The sequence below is a fragment of the Pelophylax lessonae genome (assembly GCF_965119305.1).
Source record: "Pelophylax lessonae genome assembly, chromosome: 13".
Lineage (NCBI taxonomy): Eukaryota > Metazoa > Chordata > Amphibia > Anura > Ranidae > Pelophylax > Pelophylax lessonae.
In genome coordinates, this window is record NC_138780.1 from 114,737,876 (window position 1) to 114,760,795 (window position 22,920).

General features: G+C 46.9%; 1 protein-coding gene across 3 annotated transcripts in view; it reads left to right on the forward strand.

Annotated features, from left to right (window-relative positions):
* Positions 1-22,920, forward strand: part of ACTN1 (actinin alpha 1) — a 225,925-nt gene that overhangs the window by 90,949 nt on the left and 112,056 nt on the right. For all 3 annotated transcript variants that reach the window (XM_082275537.1, XM_082275538.1, XM_082275539.1), the window contains exon 3: positions 749-868. In XM_082275537.1, coding sequence (XP_082131663.1) covers positions 749-868 — 120 coding nt within the window. The remainder of the gene's footprint in view (positions 1-748; positions 869-22,920) is intronic.

A 22,920-nucleotide genomic window follows, 5' to 3' on the forward strand; every position in this document is an offset into this window, starting at 1 on the left:
TTGTTCCTAGACTTCTGGGTCGTCAGCAACTTCAGATCATGCGCGGTCTTTCGTATCCGAATTTTCACGGACGTACTGCATACACATTAAACGAAAATTGGTCATCTGGGGACGGAAGATAAAAATGTTGGTGTTTGTCCCTCGGTTTTTTTTCGCTGAAAATGTCGGCATTGGCTGCTGAAAGTTGTGTACACACTAGGCGAAAATCGGACGATTTTACCTCGGACGGGAATTTTCGGCAGATTTTCTACTAGTGTGTACCCCACTTAACTATGTAACTGTACAGTGTAAAAGGATCAAAAAGATAAAAAAACGTTTTTATCTGGTTGGAATATATTGTTTCTGCATTGAGAAGTAATTTTTCCATAACTGTACAAAAGGCACTAGACATGACAACGGGTGGTAATATACCACCTGAGGACTTTCAAGACAATGCAGCTTCATTGACGTCATAATGCACATGAAGAGTAATAAAAAGATCGTTCCTTTATATGTAACAACAATCCTGAATTACCCCAAAGATTTTTACATGCTGTAAATCCTGAATCAACTCCAATGATTTTATCACATGAGTAAAGCTTCTATCCGTAATGATTACTTGCACTGCTTACCCATGCTTGTGATCACTTACGTGTTGCACTACACTGTCAGATTATCACAAGAGATGCTTGTATTGGGCATATTGCATGTATGCACTTATTGTTTATGTACATATAAACTAAATACTTTAATTTTTTTCTTCCAACAGGCGAACGCTTGCCCAAACCTGAACGTGGAAAAATGCGGGTGCACAAAATCTCTAATGTCAACAAAGCTCTGGATTTTATTACCGGTAAAGGGGTAAAACTGGTCTCCATTGGTGCAGAAGGTGAGAAGACCTGTAAACTTGGATAACCTAAAACTATCACAGAAACGCATCCATGAGAGGGCCTGAGGATTAAAAATCGGCTGGCACTGTGTAAAGCTGGTAGCTAAATCATTTTCTTAGCATTTCTAAAACCAGGGATATACAGAAATATGCAAATCTCAAAATACAAGAGATCACTATATATTGTTATTTTTAAAAGTCAGAATTTGAGCAAGTCTTGAGTTGGGTCTAGTTGCCTGATTTTCAAGCAATCCTCTTGGCTTTAGGAAACAAACTGATGCTAGTTATTACAATTTGCAGAGGAAAAGACCATTATCTGTTTATTAATAAACCAAAATTAGTTTTACGCTGAAGATAAAAGGGCATCTTGAGATTTCCTAGTGAAAATGATCTGTCCTAAGAGATATGCATCTTTATTTTTGTGTTTAGTCCCTAGATGGCTATTATCTTACATAAAAGTGGTCATATTCTCTTCTGAGAAGTTAAACTGCAAACACTAATTTTATTCACTTTATTAAAGCAAAACTCCAGCCAGAAATAACAAGGTAAAATTATAGCCAATTAAAAGAAAAAATCTGCTTTGCTGCTGTTTTCATCTGCAGTCCAGAGATTTCTTCCTCGACACTTTTCCTGTCCTCCGTCTGATGGCTAGCATCATTCAAACCACTTTCTCTGAGCCCAGGTTGTCTTAGACCCAGTGGTCTCATACATATGGTAAATGAAAATACACAAACCCCATAGTGGAATTATGTATTTTAATTTATTTAAAAGAGTTAATCCCCTTCCACAATAACACAATAATTCAAAAGTAAAGTGACTGGTTCATACAAAAACAAATAGCCTCTTTCACCCAGTGTTTAGGATGATACAATGTGCACTTGCAAGAATAATATATTCGATACTGCTGTAAAATTAAAACCATATACTCATGCTTCCATTGTCTACATAAAATCAAATATTGAATAAAATGATAAACAAGGTTCACATTAGCAGCGCTTAAGAGAGCGATAGTTCTCCTCTTATTTAAATCATTAAAGTCTTGTATCCATTCAGCCACATGCTTAAATGTTATAAAAACTTTAGCCAGGTAGTGTGATTGGTGAGACATGGTATGTTCAAACGATTCAGAAAGATCTTCCTGTCACCACACCTCGCGCGACCTCTCCCCTAGGTATTAACCACTTGACGACCAGCCGCCCCAGATGTACTGCGGCAGGCTGGCTCTCCCAGGCAAAACCCTGTACATGTACGGCGCTCGGATAGGAGGAGCTAGGGGGCGGTGGTGCTCTTCTGCCCCCCGCTCGTTAGCGGGGAGGCTGGCGCGACTGTCAGGTGGCTCCGATTGCCGTCTGACACCGGCGATCTCCCCCCACTGACTGATCTTCCCCCACCAGAATGGGGCCTGGTCATTAAGCAGCAAAATCTTCCGGTCTTAAAGTGGTTAAACACTCCCCAGAAATCTATCAAAATGGACTTTGTTATTAATATTTCAGATCATCCCTTCTGGTTTAATCCGCTGCTCCTCCTCCACTGCCAGCACAGTGTGAACTTCAGAGCTGTATTAAATCCTTCCTTCAATCACATTGATTTTCACCAAGCAATCATCTCCGCTTCCGACAGATGACATATGCAGGGTATCCTATAAAGGATAAAGGACTCCTAGAATATAACTGTTTGTTTAAACCATTAAAACATGCATTCCTTAGCCCTTCAATATATATATATATATATATATGCTTACATCAAAGTATTCGTAACAAGCATGTACACTTTACAAAAGATTGTGTGTCCCGATCTCACCACAGTAGCTCACAGATGTTACTCCGATCAGAAGCTCTGCTCGCTGGGATTCCGGAAGGCACACCACAATTAATCACTCTATTGCTCAGGTAGCCGCGTCATCATACCCTGACTAGTTTCGTCATTCGACTTTGTCTGTGGACGTGGTCATGTGGCATGGCTACTCCTATTTATCCTGCCGCCTATTGGAGTTATTAACCTCCTCAGCAGCATAATCCTATGCCTGGCTTTAACTACTTCGGCATCAATTCACTATATACAGCTATAAATATAGAAATACCCAGTTATTCCACCTTGCAGTCACATTTTATGGGTTACACACTTCATCATACACATAATCTACACGATATGTGACATGTGAGTATGTGCACACCTCCCCTTCTCACTATGTGACAATACCTATCTAGATCGAAACAAATTTATGATATATCCTGCAGATAATGCATTAAATATCATGCCTAAATTAGTAAACCTGAGCATGAATTTACAATATAGACACATAGAAATAGATACATATGTGCATTACAAAGTATTTATCTCATGATGTTTTGTATAGCAATAAAACAACTCCAAGCATTGAACATGCCAAACACAGTTATACCAAATTACAACCCATTTTTTTTTTGGACTACACTTTTTAAATTTACATAATTTAAAAAATAAATTTTCTTAAGAAAAAAAGTTTTTGTGTGTATGTATATCTATCTCTATCTATCCCTAAAAAATTCTAAATTAAATATGTTATGAAATAAAATTCATAATGTACATCCCCATGCTAATCATACCAAAAACAAATAGGACGCATGAATCATATGTTAAAGTACCGCAAAAATGGAAAAATGGAGTCTAGAAGTGGAACTTCACATATTAACCCAAAATCTATCCTCCCCCAAAAAATAATTATACCTAAAATGTTATACCTTCAAGTAGAATTAGTAATCATTGATGAACAATTCAGATCTAATTCCATGTTTAAACCTCCTGACCGTAGCAATTGGGTCAAGAAATTCCACTTAGTCTCACACTTATACATCCCTCACTCTATTGGCCCCTCCAAGGTGGGTAGGTCCTATCAATACCCCAAAACTTTGGACCCGATGGGTCTCTATTGTGCTTCATCCTAAAATGCAACGAGAGACTGTGATCCTTGTAGCCTATAATGATCTGTATATATTCTGATACTCGTTTACCTAAGGTTCATTTTGTTGTTCCAATATACATTTACCCCACAAGGGCCCTCTAAAGCGTATACTACGTGGGTGGAGTTACAAGCGAGGAATTCTTTGATCTCAAACTCCCTACCGTTCACTGATTACTTAAAAGTGGTTATTCCTCTTAAGTGAGTTTTGACCTGTTGGCAAGCTTTGCATTTTCTACATGAGTAAAACCCAGCCCTGTTCCAAAACATGGTAGGTTTAACTAAAGGATCAAGTACTTTCTTTACCACCCTATCACCGAAGGTGGGTGCCCTTCGATATATAAACCTGGGTTCACTTGGTAATACTTTACTTAGAACCCTGTCCATATTTAAAACATTCCAGTATTTTTGAAAAATGGTTACGACCTCCTTATACTGTTCATAATAGTCACTAATGAAGCCCCATTCATGTCTTATCAGTAGGTTTCTCCTTAATCCTCAAACAATCCTGTTGTGACTCTTGACTCACTTCCTGGATCACTCTATCCAACTGGTGGCCCCGATATCCTTTTTCCTCTAACTTCTTCTTAATAATTTGTGTCTGCATGTGGAAATCCGTATTGTTTGTACAGTTCCTCCTTATCCTGAGGAACTGTCCTTTCTGGATATTCTTGAGCCACATAGTGTGATGTCCACTATACATAGGTAAATAACTGTTCCGTTCCTTTGGTTTAAAGTAAGCCTTTGTGATAATGTGTTTATCAAGTAGGGATATGTTGACATCTAAATAGTTAACCTGTTCTTTATCCCAATGAAAGTCCAATCTGATATTATTCAGATTGTCATTGAGATCTCTAGTGAATTGTTCCAGCGATATTTTTGTCCCTGCCCAGATGAAAATCAGGTCATCTATGTACCCTCTGTAGAATAATATCTCCTTCCATTGTTTTGAAAGAATAAAATGATCCTCCCACTCACTCATGAATAAATTCGCTATACTGGGCGCAAATAATTTTGTTTACTAATTTAGGCATGATATTTGATGCATGATATTTGATGCATTATCTGCAGGATATATCAGGAGTTTGTTTCGATCTAGATAGGTGTTGTCACATAGTGAGAAGGGGTGGTGTGCACATACTCACATGTCACAAATCGTGTAGATTATGTGTGTAGCCTGGTCGCAAGGCTGGTATTGTTCAGACTGTTCGTTCTGTCATTAAAGTTTCTACATAGCACTGACTTGTTGAATTATGGGAGATATAGTTCTGGGAGGAGCAAGGACCATTGATTGCCTGTGTGAATGAACTCTTCTCCCAGGGAGCAGTGAGACTCGCAGAGCCCATTGGGAGTGTCTTTATAAAGGGGGTGGGACCAAGACTCGCTCTCTTGCCTCAAGGACAGCGTGCTGTGAGGAGGGAAAGAGCTGCTGCGGAGCGCAGAAAAGGATAGGCCAGAGGCCTAGCGGACAGACACCAGAGACAGAGTGAGCAGTGTGCGGAAGGATCTCGGTGGTCGGCCAAGCGAAGGGACGCCCTGAGAGGCCGTGAGTGTTGCTGAAGAGAGCGGGACACTGCTGGAGTGGACTGTGGAAAGCAGATTTCATCACACTGGGTGAGAGAAATCAGATTTAAAGTATCTACTGTACTACTAGACTGAGCCGGGCGGGTCTGCAAAGCAGTTCTAGCGGAAGGCCATATTAGTTCTAACGGTTGCCACAGGACACTGCCACCTTGGATAGTGCGTGGTGAATCAGAAGGCCTTGCTCTCCTTTTCAGTTCTAGATTGACTACCGGTTGTGGAGTACAGAGACCCATCTTCTTCTTTTTTGTTTGAATTACAATTAATGTTTTTTCCTGTGGTGGATTACAGTTAACTAATCACCTTTACTGTGGATTACAAATACTTTCTCTGGATTGGTTGAGGACATCTTTGCCGGCGAAGACTAGCAAGGCTTTGCTCATCCAGGAGACACTTGCAATCTAATGTAAAGGGGGCCCCCTGTAGGATACAGAGTGCACTCTGGTGGATAGCTTAGTGCCAATATATTAGAGCTGCTGAGAGGTTATTAATAATAGGATTTGCCTTTAATTACTGTTAAGCTTTGATTTGTGGTCACTCTCACATTACACTGGAGGAAAAGTGTATTTACAGGTTTCCAAAATATTAATCCTCCATTATATATCAATATATATGTCAGGATTGCTCTTTTGATCCTGAGTGCTGAACCTTATCCAGTTCCAGGTTGAGGATTTAGGATCTATCTTATTAATGTTCCTGAGTTTACCATTTTATTGAAACTGTTTGTGCATTTTACTAAACAGAAGCTAAATGTAAGTAAAGCTGATTCGTTAATGCAAACTCTAGTAGTGTCTTATCATTTACAATGACAGAACCTATAATGTCAAGCGGGTTGGACGACATTCAGGGCAAAGCAAGTAAGGAGGATGTCTGTTTACTTAGCCACTCCCCAGGGGGCAGGGCTACATGTGTATGATGATGTGTAACCCATAAAATGTGACTGCAAGGTGGAATAACTGGGTATTTATATATTTATAGCTGTATATAGTTAATTGATGCCGAAGTAGTTGAAGCCAGGCATAGGATTATGCTGCTGAGGGGGTTAATAACACTGATAGGCGTCAGGATAAATAGGAGTAGTCGTGCTGTGTGACCACGCCCCCAGACGAAGTCGAATGACGAAACTAGTCAGGGTATAATCAGGCTACCTGAGCAATAGAGTGATTAATTGCGGTGTACCTCCTGGAATCCCCGCGAGCGGTGAGCAGTGCTTCTGATCGGAGTAACAGCTGTGAGCTACTGTGGTGAGATCAGCACACACAATCTTGTGTAAAGTGTACATGCTTGTTACAAATACTTTTATGTAAGCATATATATTGAAGGGCTAAGGAATGTATGGTTTAAATAGTATTATGCTATGAGTCCTTTATCCACAGGTGTCAAACTGGCGGCCCTCCAGCTGTTTCGGAACTACAAGCCCAAAGAGGCATTGCAAGGCTGACAGTTACAAGCATGACTCCATAGGCAGAGGCATGATAGGACTAGGTAGTTCCGCAACAGCTGTAGGGCCGCCAGTTTGACATCTGTTGGGAGAGGAGATGATTGCTTGGTGAAAATCAGTGTGATTGAAGGAAGGATTTAATACAGCTCTGAAGTTCACGCTGTGCTGGCAGTGGAGGAGGAGCAGCGAATGAACCCAGAAGGGATGATCTGAAATATTAATAACAAAGCCCATTTTGATTGATTTCTGGGTTGTTTAATACCTAGGGGAGAGGTCGCACGAGGTGTGGTGATGGGAAGATCTTTCCGAATCCTTTGAACATACCTGTCTCACCAATCACTCTCCCTGGCTAAAGTTTTTTACATTTAAGCATGTGGCTGAATGGATAAAGGACATTAATTATTTAAATAAGAGGAGAACTATCACTCTTTAAAGGTGGTGCTAATGTGAACATTGTTTTATTCAATATTTGATTTTATATAGACAATGGAATCATGAGTATATAATACCATATTGCAGCATGTGAGGAACACCATATTGCAGCATGTGAGGATCAGGAAGTCCGGGATGTCCCGGACTTCCTGATTCTCGCATGCATATGTGTATAAGACCGCTGGCTAAGAGCAACCTATGGAGAAGGAGAAATATAGAATACCTGAATTTGAGAGTCTAATTATAGGGCTGGGAGAGCTTCTGGATGAGTGTGGTTATTTTGCAGTACTTTGGCCATAGTGCGGATCTACCCTTCTATTTTTAATTCTTATTATAAATAAGGTTGGCGGGAATAATAAACAGTGGGTATAGAAAAAGACTCATCCCCTTTTTTTTTTTTTAAATATAATTTTCATGCTTTGCTGCCTGAAATGAAGACACACAGTCTTTGTTTTATCCAGCTGTATTTACTCAGTGCAACTTAAAACATCTGAGTGAAAGATATAACCCCAACATGTCCTAAAAAAAAAAAAAAATAACAGAAGCACTGAGTTTGAAAAAGGATCACCCCCCCCCCCCTTGTGTCAGTATTTTGGGTAAGCCACCTTTTGCTTTCATTTCAGCCTTTAATCTGTTGGGATATGTCTCTGCACATCTAGACTTTACAATATTTGCCCACTCTTCATTGCAGAACTGCTCAAGTTCAGTTAAATTTGATAGTGACTGTTTTTGGACTGCAGTCCAAGTCTTTCTACAGATTTTCAATGGAGTTTAAGTCTGGGGTCTGACTAGGCCATGCAAGGACATTTACCCTTTTCTTCATCAACCACTGTGTGGTAATTTTTGCTGTGTGCTTTGGGTCATTGTCATATTGCAAGGTAAACCTTCTTCCTATTGATCACTTTCTGGCAGAGGGCAGCAGACTTTCCTCCAGAATTCGACAGTATTTTGCCCCATCCATTTTTTATTCTATCCTGACAAGTGCTCCAGACCCTGCTGCCGAGAAACCCCTCCATAACAGGATTTCTCTATCGTTCATTGACGGATGCAGTCTCTGTTTTTCTTAACAGTAGGGTTATACTGCCCCCTACAGGAGTAGGACTCTAGGCAGAAAAAAGTTCTGGCTACGCCTATGGGCAGTCCCAGGAGGTATACTCCCTCTCTCTGCTATAGGATGTCAGTTTTTTTCTGCCTAGTCAGGAGTAAGGACCTAATTCCTTGCTTTGATCTCTGGCCCTGGCAAAAGTTTTTTCTCTAGATAGTTTTTTTTTTGTCCGGATTTCCTGTGAGATCTACAATCAACTAAGCCGGACTGGGCGACGGGCTGGATATAAAGATCCAGTGGTCACCCCAGCCAGCCAGCATTTGCGCACAGACCCCAGCTCCGTGCTAGGTCGGCCGCAACATAGTCCCACCGGACGGGGACTAGTCCTGCGAGTTAAACATCTCTCCAGGTCGCAAACGACCGGGTATAGGCCCGTGTCGCAGCGTTCCTATTAGCCGACAGCCCCTCCACTTTGGTGGAGAGGGGTTCTGTCAAGAGATACCAGGTATGGTAATTGTTCCCCCCTCTCCCTCTGGTGGGTTTTGGGGTATACGCTGGCCCCTCCTTAGGACGGTCGGACCCTTGGGTTCCCCTCTGTCCCATCACACCCCCCCTTACCTGCCCCCCCTCTTCCCCTCACTTACTGGGGCTTGGGACGATCGATCGTGTGGGGGGGGGGGGGACTCGCTTGTCACTACCAGGGCCCCCATCCTGTCGCTCCCTTCCAGGGGGCTCGGGGGGCCCCAGAAGCTCTGCAGGCATCCATTTTCTTGTAGCCCATGTGCTAATAAGATCAGCGGCCACGTTTGTGTAGCCCGGTGGCCATTTTGCGGTGGAACCCCATTGAAAATCAATGACGGTCATGTTTTTGGAGTCCCTAGAGGCGTTTTTTTGGTGGTGGAGCCCCTCCGTCTACCCTAGTGCTGACACTCACAGATCGCTGCAGACACGTGCTGTACAGACATCCTGGGCCTTCCTGGTACATCTCTGGTGCAGGTGGTGAGTCTGGGGGGTCTCTCTCTCTCTGCTGGGGGTCTTCAGTGCCTTGTGCCTGACCTCTTGGGGGCGCTATAGCGCGGTGGGACGTTCCTAAACTGTGTTTTTTGTTTTTTTTTTTCAATTTTTTTCTGCGGGGTTCCCCTGGTGACATGGACTCTGTTGAACACGTTTCCCCACCTGACCCCCTCTGAGGCCGCACGGCCCTCCAGATCCCTCCCAGCCATCCATAGATGCACTGTCGGCGGTCCTGGAATCCTTTGTGTCCCGGGTGGATGTGGCCTTTAAGGGGCGAAGTGCCAAAAAACGCCCCACGCCTATCCCTGTCTCCACTGATGTGTCAGTTTCTGACTCTGATTCAGCCACTGCAGACATGGATCTCCCTGCCGGGTCTACTACCTCACGCCCTGTCTCCTCTGACGATGAGGATGACACCTCTCACTCCACCACCGCGCAAGAAAAGGTGCTGGTGGACGCACTGGTTGTATCTGTGCGTGAGACAATAAAAATGGAGGACGCAGCTATGACTGCGACTGAGGCACAGGTTACGTTTGGTACTCACAAGCCATCCGGCGCGGCAAAGGTTTTTTTCCTTTCCCATTTGACAACATGGTCAAAAAAGAGTGGGACCGCCCAAAGCATCCCCCTGGGGTGCCTAAGTGGATTGCTAGACGCTACCCCTTTGAGGAGTCCCTTATTAAAAAGTGGACTGTGCCACCTACGGTGGGCCCTCCAATCTCCAGACTGAATAAAGCTACCATGATTCCAGTGAAGGATTCCCCGTTCTTTAAGGATCCGGCGGATAGAAAGGCGGAGTCTGTGGCCTGCAATATGTACTCCATGGCGAGGTCTGCACTAAGACCGGTGTTTACTGTTGCCGTTGTGTCACAAACTTTCACTGAATGGGCTAAGTTACTACACCGTGGCCTGGAGGGGGAACAACTCCCCCCTGCCTTTGCGGAGCTGGAAGACCACTTTGTTCTGGGGCTGCAATTTCTTGTGATGCCTTGCTGAATGCGGCTCCAGTAGTGGCCCAACTTTCGGTTTCAGCAGTGGTCCTCCGATGTATACTTTGGCTAAAATGCTGGTCTACCTTTTCAAGGCGATATCCTTTTTGGGGTTACCCTTGATGACATTATCAAAGGTCTTACAGGGGGTAATAGTATCTTTCTCCCACAGGCTATCAAGGGTAAGGACCCTCGTCATAGACGGGGTCCCTCCTTTTTGGCACAAAGCTTTTTTGTCCCTCAGGGTCACTTGATAAGGCACCCAAGTCCTTCAAAGCCCCCTCGGTGGCTCCAAGCGACCCTGGTCTGACAAACAGAAATCGAGTTTCTCCAGACCTGCCGATAAGACCCCTTCAGCCTGAAGGTGCGCCCTCACTCGTATCTGGGGTGGGGGGACATCTTTGCTGGTTCCCGGACCTGTGGCTGTCCCGTATACAAGAAAAGTGAATTCATGAGGTCATATGGTATGGTTACAAGATCGAGTTTCGGTCCGTCCCTTGGTAAGGTTCTTCCCTTCCAATGCGCATCTGTTCCCGGATCGCTTACAGGCTCTCTTAGGGGCGGTACAGGACCTGTTACAACAAGGAGTAATAGTTCTGGTTCCGTATTCTGAATGTTTTCAGGGCTTTTACTCGAACCTGTTTATGGTCCCCAGGAAGGAAGGCAAGGGGTGTCCAATCCTGGACCTAAAGGCACTGAATTGCTTCGTGCGAGTTCACAAATTCAAGATGGAATCTGTTCGCACGGTGGTGGCTGGGGGATTTCCTGGCCTCCATAGACATCAAAGATGCCTACCTTCATATTCTGATATGTGCAGGACATCAACGGTTTCTCAGTTTTGCCGTGGGAGAGAATCACTATCAGTTTGTGGCGCTACCCTTTGGTCTCGCCTCTGCTCCTCGGGTCTTCACAAAGTTGTTGGCTCTGGTCCTGGCGTTGTTATGCCAGTGGGGGATATCGGTCCTGGGTTACCTGGTTGACCTGCTTCTCCGTGCAGAGTCTCCCATGGTGCTGGCGACAAACTTAGAGATCACCGTGAGAACACTGAGGGACTTTGGGTGGATTCTGAACCTTCTTAAGTCGTCCCTGGTCCCTTCCATGAGACTGGACTATCTGGGCCGGACTTTGGATTTGTCCTCAGACACAGTGTTTCTTCCTCCGGACAAACTCCAAAAACTCCAGACTGCGATTCAGCTATTGCTGTCCAGCAAATGGTCGTCCCTTCAGACTTGTATGAGAGTTCTGGTGCTGATGTCATCCTTCCAGGCGGTCCCTTTCGCTCAATTCCACACGAGAATCCTCCAGAAGGAAATTCTACTCAAATTCTCTGGACAACCAGATCGAGCTGAGCCAGGTGACCAGGGGGTCCCTGATATGGTGGCTTCAGTCCCCGGTGCTCAAACTAGGAAAATCCTTCCGCCCCATATATTGGACTGTGATCACCACGGATGCCAGTCTGTCCAGGTGTTGAGGTGTTCTCGGCAAGCTTTCTGCTCAAGGGGTCTGGTCCCTGGAAGACTCCAGGTTACCGATCAATGTTCTGGAGCGGAGAGCGATCAGACTTTGCCTTTACCTAGTCCACTGGACGAAGTACCTTCAAGGCTGTCCAGTGTGCATTTAATTGGACAATGCCACGCCCATGGCTTATGTCAATCACCAAGGGGACACCAGAAGTGTCCTTTCGGCCTTGGAGGTGGCAGGCATCCTTCAATGGGCGGAACAATTTGTCCCAGCTCTTTCCGCCGTTCATCAAGCGGGTTGGACAACATTCAGGGCAAAGCAAGTAAGGAGGATGTCTGTTTACTTAGCCACTCCCCAGGGGGCAGGGCTACATGTGTATGATGATGTGTAACCCATAAAATGGGACTGCAAGGTGGAATAACTGGGTATTTCTATATTTATAGCTGTATATAGTTAATTAAAGCCGAAGTAGTTGAAGCCAGGCATAGGATTATGCTGCTGAGGGGGTTAATAACACTGATAGGCGTCAGGATAAATAGACCACGCCCCCAGACGAAGTCGAATGACGAAACTAGTCAGGGTATAATCACGTGGCTACCTGAGCAATAGAGTGATTAATTGCGGTGTACCTTCTGGGATCCCCGCGAGCGGTGAGCAGTGCTTCTGATCGGAGTAACAGCTGTGAGCTACTGTGGTGAGATCAGCACACACAATCTTGTGTAAAGTGTACATGCTTGTTACAAATACTTTTATGTAAGCATATATATTGAAGGGCTAAGGAATGTATGGTTTAAATAGTATTATGCTATGAGTCCTTTATCCACAGGTGTCAAACTGGCGGCCCTCCAGCTGTTTCGGAACTACAAGCCCAAAGAGGCATTGCAAGGCTGACAGTTACAAGCATGACTCCATAGGCAGAGGCATGATAGGACTAGGTAGTTCCGCAACAGCTGTAGGGCCGCCAGTTTGACATCTGTTGGGAGAGGAGATGATTGCTTGGTGAAAATCAGTGTGATTGAAGGAAGGATTTAATACAGCTCTGAAGTTCACGCTGTGCTGGCAGTGGAGGAGGAGCAGCGAATGAACCCAGAAGGGATGATCTGAAATATTAATAACAAAGCCCATTTTGATTGATTTCTGGTGAGTGTTTAATACCTAGGGGAGAGGTCGCACGAGGTGTGGTGATGGGAAGATCTTTCCGAATCCTTTGAACATACCTGTCTCACCAATCACTCTCCCTGGCTAACGTTTTTTACATTTAAGCATGTGGCTGAATGGATAAAGGACATTAATTATTTAAATAAGAGGAGAACTATCACTCTTTAAAGGTGGTGCTAATGTGAACATTGTTTTATTCAATATTTGATTTTATATAGACAATGGAATCATGAGTATATAATACCATATTGCAGCATGTGAGGAACACCATATTGCAGCATGTGAGGATCAGGAAGTCCGGGATGTCCCGGACTTCCTGATTCTCGCATGCATATGTGTATAAGACCGCTGGCTAAGAGCAACCTATGGAGAAGGAGAAATATAGAATACCTGAATTTGAGAGTCTAATTATAGGGCTGGGAGAGCTTCTGGATGAGTGTGGTTATTTTGCAGTACTTTGGCCATAGTGCGGATCTACCCTTCTATTTTTAATTCTTATTATAAATAAGGTTGGCGGGAATAATAAACAGTGGGTATAGAAAAAGACCCATCCCCTTTTTTTTTATTTAAATATAATTTTCATGCTTTGCTGCCTGAAATGAAGACACACAGTCTTTGTTTTATCCAGCTGTATTTACTCAGTGCAACTTAAAACATCTGAGTGAAAGATATAACCCCAACATGTCCTAAAAAAAAAAAAAAAATAACAGAAGCACTGAGTTTGAAAAAGGATCACCCCCCCCCTTGTGTCAGTATTTTGGGTAAGCCACCTTTTGCTTTCATTTCAGCCTTTAATCTGTTGGGATATGTCTCTGCACATCTAGACTTTACAATATTTGCCCACTCTTCATTGCAGAACTGCTCAAGTTCAGTTAAATTTGATCGTGACTGTTTTTGGACTGCAGTCCAAGTCTTTCTACAGATTTTCAATGGAGTTTAAGTCTGGGGTCTGACTAGGCCATGCAAGGACATTTACCCTTTTCTTCATCAACCACTGTGTGGTCATTTTTGCTGTGTGCTTTGGGTCATTGTCATATTGCAAGGTAAACCTTCTTCCTATTGATCACTTTCTGGCAGAGGGCAGCAGACTTTCCTCCAGAATTTGACAGTATTTTGCCCCATCCATTTTTTATTCTATCCTGACAAGTGCTCCAGACCCTGCTGCCGAGAAACCCCTCCATAACAGGATTTCTCTATCGTTCATTGACGGACGCAGTCTCTTTTTTTCTTAACAGTAGGGTTATACTGCCCCCTACAGGAGTAGGACTCTAGGCAGAAAAAAGTTCTGGCTACGCCTATGGGCAGTCCCAGGAGGTATACTCCCTCTCTCTGCTATAGGATGTCAGTTTTTTTCTGCCTAGTCAGGAGTAAGGACCTAATTCCTTGCTTTGATCTCTGGCCCTGGCAAAAGTTTTTTTCTCTAGATAGTTTTTTTTTTTTGTCCGGATTTTTTCCTGTGAGATCTACAATCAACTAAGCCGGACTGGGCGACGGGCTGGATATAAAGATCCAGTGGTCACCCCAGCCAGCCAGCATTTGCGCACAGACCCCAGCTCCGTGCTAGGTCGGCCGCAACATAGTCCCACCGGACGGGGACTAGTCCTGCGAGTTAAACATCTCTCCAGGTCGCAAACGACCGGGTATAGGCCCGTGTCGCAGCGTTCCTATTAGCCGACAGCCCCTCCACTTTGGTGGAGAGGGGTTCTGTCAAGAGATACCAGGTATGGTAATTGTTCCCCCCTCTCCCTCTGGTGGGTTTTGGGGTATACGCTGGCCCCTCCTTAGGACGGTCGGACCCTTGGGTTCCCCTCTGTCCCATCACACCCCCCCTTACCTGCCCCCCCTCTTCCCCTCACTTACTGGGGCTTGGGACGATCGATCGTGTGGGGGGGGGACTCGCTTGTCACTACCAGGGCCCCCATCCTGTCGCTCCCTTCCAGGGGGCTCGGGGGGCCCCAGAAGCTCTGCAGGCATCCATTTTCTTGTAGCCCATGTGCTAATAAGATCAGCGGCCACGTTTGTGTAGCCCGGTGGCCATTTTGCGGTGGAACCCCATTGAAAATCAATGACGGTCATGTTTTTGGAGTCCCTAGAGGCGTTTTTTTGGTGGTGGAGCCCCTCCGTCTACCCTAGTGCTGACACTCACAGATCGCTGCAGACACGTGCTGTACAGACATCCTGGGCCTTCCTGGTACATCTCTGGTGCAGGTGGTGAGTCTGGGGGGTCTCTCTCTCTCTGCTGGGGGTCTTCAGTGCCTTGTGCCTGACCTCTTGGGGGCGCTATAGCGCGGTGGGACGTTCCTAAACTGTGTTTTTTTTTTTTTTCAATTTTTTTCTGCGGGGTTCCCCTGGTGACATGGACTCTGTTGAACACGTTTCCCCACCTGACCCCCTCTGAGGCCGCAGGGCCCTCCGGATCCCTCCCAGCCATCCATAGATGCACTGTCGGCGGTCCTGGAATCCTTTGTGTCCCGGGTGGATGTGGCCTTTAAGGGGCGAAGTGCCAAAAAACGCCCCACGCCTATCCCGGTCTCCACTGATGTGTCAGTTTCTGACTCTGATTCAGCCACTGCAGACATGGATCTCCCTGCCGGGTCTACTACCTCACGCCCTGTCTCCTCTGACGATGAGGATGACATCTCTCACTCCACCACCGCGCAAGAAAAGGTGCTGGTGGACGCACTGGTTGTATCTGTGCGTGAGACAATAAAAATGGAGGACGCAGCTATGACTGCGACTGAGGCACAGGTTACGTTTGGTACTCACAAGCCATCCGGCGCGGCAAAGGTTTTTTTCCTTTCCCATTTGACAACATGGTCAAAAAAGAGTGGGACCGCCCAAAGCGTCCCCCTGGGGTGCCTAAGTGGATTGCTAGACGCTACCCCTTTGAGGAGTCCCTTATTAAAAAGTGGACTGTGCCACCTACGGTGGGCCCTCCAATCTCCAGACTGAATAAAGCTACCATGATTCCAGTGAAGGATTCCCCGTTCTTTAAGGATCCGGCGGATAGAAAGGCGGAGTCTGTGGCCTGCAATATGTACTCCCTGGCGAGGTCTGCACTAAGACCGGTGTTTACTGTTGCCGTTGTCACAAACTTTCACTGAATGGGCTAAGTTACTACACTGTGGCCTGGAGGGGGAACAACTCCCCCCTGCCTTTGCGGAGCTGGAAGACCACTTGGTTCTGGGGCTGCAATTTCTTGTGATGCCTTGCTGAATGCGGCTCCAGTAGTGGCCCAACTTTCGGTTTCAGCAGTGGTCCTCCGATGTATACTTTGGCTAAAATACTGGTCTACCTTTTCAAGGCGATATCCTTTTTGGGGTTACCCTTGATGACATTATCAAAGGTCTTACAGGGGGTAATAGTATCTTTCTCCCACAGGCTATCAAGGGTAAGGACCCTCGTCATAGACGGGGTCCCTCCTTTTTGGCACAAAAGAAGCTTTTTTGTCCCTCAGGGTCACTTGATAAGGCACCCAAGTCCTTCAAAGCCCCCTCGGTGGCTCCAAGCGACCCTGGTCTGACAAACAGAAATCGAGTTTCTCCAGACCTGCCGATAAGACCCCTTCAGCCTGAAGGTGCGCCCTCACTCGTATCTGGGGTGGGGGGACATCTTTGCTGGTTCCCGGACCTGTGGCTGTCCCGTATACAAGAAAAGTGAATTCATGAGGTCATATGGTATGGTTACAAGATCGAGTTTCGGTCCGTCCCTTGGTAAGGTTCTTCCCTTCCAATGCGCATCTGTCCCCGGATCGCTTACAGGCTCTCTTAGGGGCGGTACAGGACCTGTTACAACAAGGAGTAATAGTTCTGGTTCCGTATTCTGAATGTTTTCAGGGCTTTTACTCGAACCTGTTTATGGTCCCCAGGAAGGAAGGCAAGGGGTGTCCAATCCTGGACCTAAAGGCACTGAATTGCTTCGTGCGAGTTCACAAATTCAAGATGGAATCTGTTCGCACAGTGGTGGCTGGGGGATTTCCTGGCCTCCATAGACATCAAAGATGCCTACCTTCATATTCTGATATGTGCAGGACATCAACGGTTTCTCAGTTTTGCCGTGGGAGAGAATCACTATCAGTTTGTGGCGCTACCCTTTGGTCTCGCCTCTGCTCCTCGGGTCTTCACAAAGTTGTTGGCTCTGGTCCTGGCGTTGTTATGCCAGTGGGGGATATCAGTCCTGGGTTACCTGGTTGACCTGCTTCTCCGTGCAGAGTCTCCCATGGTGCTGGCGACAAACTTAGAGATCACCATGAGAACACTGAGGGACTTTGGGTGGATTCTGAACCTTCTTAAGTCGTCCCTGGTCCCTTCCATGAGACTGGACTATCTGGGCCTGACTTTGGATTTGTCCTCAGACACAGTGTTTCTTCCTCCGGACAAACTCCAAAAACTCCAGACTGCGATTCAGCTATTGCTGTCCAGCAAATGGTCGTCCCTTCAGACTTGTATGAGAGTTCTGGTGCTGATGTCATCCTTCCAGGCGGTCCCTTTCGCTCATTTCCACACGAGAATCCTCCAGAAGGAAATTCTACTCAAATAAACAAAGATCCAAATTCTCTGGACAACAAGATCGAGCTGAGCCAGGTGACCAGGGGGTCCCTGATATGATGGCTTCAGTCCCCGGTACTCAAACTAGGAAAATCCTTCCGCCCCATATATTGGACTGTGATCACCACGGATGCCAGTCTGTCCAGGTGGGGAGGTGTCCTCGGCAAGCTTTCTGCTCAAGGGGTCTGGTCCCTGGAAGACTCCAGGTTACTGATCAATGTTCTGGAGCGGAGAGCGATCAGACTTTGCCTTTACCTAGTCCACTGGACGAAGTACCTTCAAGGCTGTCCAGTGTGCATTTAATTGGACAATGCCACGGCCATGGCTTATGTCAATCACCAAGGGGACACCAGAAGTGTCCTTTTGGCCTTGGAGGTGGCAGGCATCCTTCAATGGGCGGAACAATTTGTCCCAGCTCTTTCCGCCGTTCACATTCCAGGAGTGGAAAATTGGCATGCGGATTACCTCAGTCAGCAGACTTTGGATCAAGGGGAATGGTCTCTCCACCCAGGGTTGTTCCAGCAGTTGTGCCTTTGTTTTGGCACTCCAGAAGTCGATCTGTTGGCGTCTCGGATAAACAGGAAAGTGCAGAGGTTTGTGGCCTGCTCTCCGGACCCTCTGGCAGACGCCACAGGCGCACTGGTGGCTCCGTAGGGCCTGTATCAGCTGATGTATGCCTTACCCCCTCTAAAGTTGCTGGCAAAACTACTTTTCAGGATCGAGGCGAAAGGGATTCCGGTCACCCTAGTGGCTCCGGACTGGCCTCGCTGAGCTTGGTATGCCGACATGGTCAGGCTAGTCCCAGACGTTCTTGGAGACTTCCTCTCAGGGAGGATCTACTGTCTCAAGGGCCAATCTTCCATCCTGCTTTAGTCGCTGGATTTGACAGCTTGGCTGTTAAAAGCCAGGTGCTGAAGGACATGGGATTGTCTGCTGCAGTGATTCCCACTCTGCTTAAAGCGAGAAAAGCGATTTCTAGAAAGAACCATCATTGTACGTGGAAGTCGTATATTGCGTGGTGTGAGTCTCTTGGGGTTCCCCCTCGCTCTTACTTGGTGGCTCAGATCTTGGCCTTTCTTCAATGGTAAGTTGATCAAAAATTGGCTTTAAGTACTATCAAGGGTCAGGTTTCGGCCTTGGCAATTTTCTTCCAAATGCCATTAGCCACCCATTCCCTGGTGCTTAACTTTATCCAGGGGGTGCGACAATTGGCACCTCCGGTGTGACCTCCGTTGCCACCTTGGGGCCTTAATTTGGTGCTGTCGGTTCTTCAAAAACCTCCCTTTGAAAATATTCAAAAAATATGCTTACCTTATCCCAGAAGGTGGCCTTCTTGGTGGCTATTACTTCTGCGCGCAGGGTGTCATAACTGGCGGCGTTGTCCTGTCTTTCTCCCTATCTAGTGGTTCACAGGGATAAAGTGGTGCTTTGTCTGGATCCGTCCTTCCTTCTGAAGGTGGTTTCCAGTTTCCACCTAAATGACGACAATTGTGTTACCCTCCTTGTGTCCGAAGCCTAAACATCCTAAGGAATTTGCACTGCATACTCTGGATGTGGTTCGGGCAGTCAGGGTGTACTACTGAGTCTTTTCCAAAGTCAGATTCGCGCTTTGTACTCATGGATGGTCTAAAAGGGCTTCCTGCGTCTGCTGTGACTATTTCCAGATGGATCAGACAGACCGATGTGCAGGCTTTTTCAATTAAGGGTCAGGTTCCACCTTTCCCTGTTAAGGCGCATTTTCTCGGGTGCTTAGTGCTTGCTGGGTTTTTCACCATCAGGCATCTGTGGTTCAGGTTTGCAAGGCGGCTACCTGGTCGTCTGTTCATACCTTCACAAAGTTTTATAGGGTGAATGTGCTGGCAACTGCAAATGCCTCCTTTTGGCCACAAAGTTTTGCAGGCTGCCGTTTTAAGGCTGTTTTAGTCTCCCTTTAGGGTGTTTAATGTTTTTCAGGTGGGTCTCATCTTGTTGTTCTGATGAGCTCTATGTTGCCTGGTTGGCTATGGTTCAGCCTTGGGAAATTATTTTCTGCTGTTCCCACCCCTCATGTTTTATGGCATTGCTTTGGGACGTCCCTACTGTGAAGAAAAACAGAGACTGCGTCCGTCAATGAACGATAGAGAATATTGGATTTTTGTCTTACCGTAAAATCCTTTTCTCTGATGTTCAGTGATGGACACAGTACCCGCCCCTCTATTTTGAGTTGGGTTGATATTGTTTTTCTCTGACACTGCTTTTTTACAAAACTGACATCCTATAGCAGAGAGAGGGAGTATACCTCCTGGGACTGCCCATAGGCGTAGCCAGAACTTTTTTTTCTGCCTAGTGTCCTACTCCTGTAGGGGGCAGTATAACCCTACTGTTAAGAACAGAGACTGCGTCCGTCAATGAACTTGAGAGAAAACGATTTTACGGTAAGACAAAAATCCAATTATTACCACCTCCATGCTTTACCTTAGGAATGGTGTTTTTGGATGGTGAACTGTATTGGATTTCCGCCAGACATATTATTTGGTGTTGAGGCCAAATAATTTAAATTTAGTCTCCTCTGATAGAACACCTTTTTCCATGTGGCCTCAGAATCTTTAAGATGCATTTTGGCAAAGCTCAGTTGTGTCTTCACTGTGCTTCTAGGCATTGATAAAGCCTTTGAACTTGTTTTTGTATCCATCTCCTCACTTGTCCCTGTCCACAATTTTATCCCAGAAATCTTTTGATAGCGCCTTGCCCACCCATAGTTGATTACCATATTTGTTTTAGTTGCACTACCAGGGACTGAAATGCTCCAGGAAAGCTCTTTTTCAATGCTGAGCTAATCAAAATGACCACAACTGATCACAGTTGAAAGTCAAATGGTTTTATGTGCCATTAAAAAATGTGATTAGCTACACATAGTTGAGTTTTCAAGACATTTTTAGGAGGGGGTGATGCTTTTTCAAACTCCGTGGGTTCTGTTTTTACATTTTTGCTGTTGTTGTTTTTTTTTTAATCTTTTTTCCGGACGTGTTGATGTTACAGTATCTCACAGAAGTGAGTACACCCCTCACATTTTTGTAAATATTTTATTATATCTTTTCATGTGACAACACTGAAGAAATAACACTTTGCTATAATGTAAAGTAGTGAGTGTACAGCTTGTATAACAGTGTAAATTTGCTGTCCCCCCTCAAAATAACTTAACGCACAGCCATTAATGTCTAAACTGCTGTCAACAAAAGTGAGTACACCCCTAAATGAAATTGTCCACCTTGGGCCCAAAGTGTCAATATTTTGTGTGGCCACCATTATTTTCCAGCACTGCCTTACCCCTCTTGGGCATGAAGTTCACCAGAGCTTCACAGGTTGCCACTGGAGTCCTCTTCCACTCCTCCATGACTACATAACAGAGCTGGTGGATGTTCGAGACCTTGCGCTCCTCCACCTTCTGTTTGCGGATGCCCCACAGATCCTCGAGACCTTGCGCTCCTCCACCTTCTGTTTGAGGATGCCCCACAGATGCTCAATAGGTTTTGGGTCTGGAGACATGCTTGGCCAGTCCATCACCTTTACCCTCAGCTTCTTTAGCAAGGCAGGGGTCATCTTGGAGGTGTGTTTGGGGTTGTTATCATGTTAGAATACCTATTCTTCGAAGGGTGGGGATCATGCTTTGCATCAGTATGTCACAGTACATGTTGGCATTCATGGATCCCTCAATGAACTGTCATCACTATGCTTGACTGTAGGCAAGACACACACTTGCTCCCTCTCTCCCCCTTGCTCCCTCTCTCCCTCTGCCTCTCCCTCCCCCTCGCTCGCTCTCCTCTCCCCCTCGCTCGCTCTCCTCTCCCCCTCGCTCGCTCTCCTCTCCCCCTCGCTCGCTCTCCTCTCCCCCTCGCTCGCTCTCCTCTCCCCCTCGCTTGCTCTCCTCTCCCCCTCGCTCGCTCTACCTCCCTCCCTCCCCCTCGCTCGCTCTCCCTCCCTCCCCCTCGCTCGCTCTCCCTCCCTCCCCCTCGCTCGCTCTCCCTCCCTCCCCCTCGCTCGCTCTCCCTCCCTCCCCCTCGCTCGCTCCCCCTCACTCGCTCTCCCTCTCCCTCTCGCCCTCCCCCCTCGCACTCTCCCTCTCTCTCTCTGCCCCTCGCGCTCTCCCTCTCTCTCTCTGCCCCTCGCGCTCTCCCTCTCTCTCTCTCTCTCTGCCCCTCACGCTCTCCCTCTCTCTCTCTCTCTCTCTGCCCCTCACGCTCTCCCTCTCTCTCTCTGCCCCTCACGCTCTCCCTCTCTCTCTCTCTCTCTGCCCCTCGCGCTCTCTCCCCTCTCTCTCTCTCTGCCCCTCGCGCTCTCTCCCCTCTCTCTCTCTGCCCCTCGCGCTCTCTCTCTCTGCCTCCTCGCGCCTTCTCTCCCTCTCTCTCTGCCCCCTCGCTCTCTCTGCCCCTTGCGCTGTCCCGCTCTCTGCCCCTTGCGCTGTCCCGCTCTCTGCCCCTTGCGCTGTCCCGCTCTCTGCCCCTTGCGCTGTCCCCCTCTCTGCCCCCTCACGCCTTCTCTCCCTCTCTGCCCCCTCACGCCTTCTCTCCCTCTCTGCCCCCTCGCGCCTTCTTTCCCTCTCTGCCCCCTCGCGCCTTCTCTCCCTCTCTGCCCCATTTGCGCCTTCTTTCCCTCGCTCTCTCTCTCCCCCCTCGCTCTCTCTCTCCCCCCTCGCTCTCTCTCTCCCCCCTCGCTCTCTCTCTCCCCCCTCGCTCTCTCTCTCCCCCTCGCTCTCTTTCTCCCCCTCTCTCTCTCTCTCTCCCCCTCGCTCTCTCTCTCTCCCCCTCGCTCTCTCTCTCCCCCTCGCTCTCTCTCTCCCCCTCGCTCTTTCTCTCCCCCTCGCTCTCTCTCGCCCCTCGCTCTCTCTCGCCCCTCGCGCTCTCTCTCTCTCTCTCTCCCTCTCTGTCTCTCTGCCCCTCCTCGCGCTCTCTCTCTCTCCCTCTCTGTCTCTCTGCCCCTCCTCGCGCTCTCTCTCTCTCTCCCTCTCTGTCTCTCTGCCCCTCCTCGCGCTCTCGCTCTCTCTCCCTCTCTGTCTCTCTGTCCCTCCTTGCGCTCTCTCTCTCTCTCTCTCTCTCTCCCTCTCTGTCTCTCTGCCACTCCTCGCGCTCTCTCTCTCTCCCTCTCTGTCTCTCTGCCACTCCTCGCGCTCTCTCTCTCTCTCCCTCTCTGTCTCTCTGCCCCTCCTCGCGCTCTCTCTCTCTCCCTCTCTGTCTCTCTGCCCCTCCTCGCGCTCTCTCTTTCTTTAAATGTCGATTTGTCTTTGTTTTTAATAGGAGTTTGTCATATTTCAGTTTGTTAGTAAAAAATGTGCCCTGTCTGTACATTTTCCAAGGTTTGTGGGATGAGTATGTGTAAAGTACCCAGTAACCTTTTATTAACCTAATTTCTTGCCCCTCTTTTACTCTCTTTTGCATTTGATAATGATTGCATGGTTAATTTGAAGTGTATG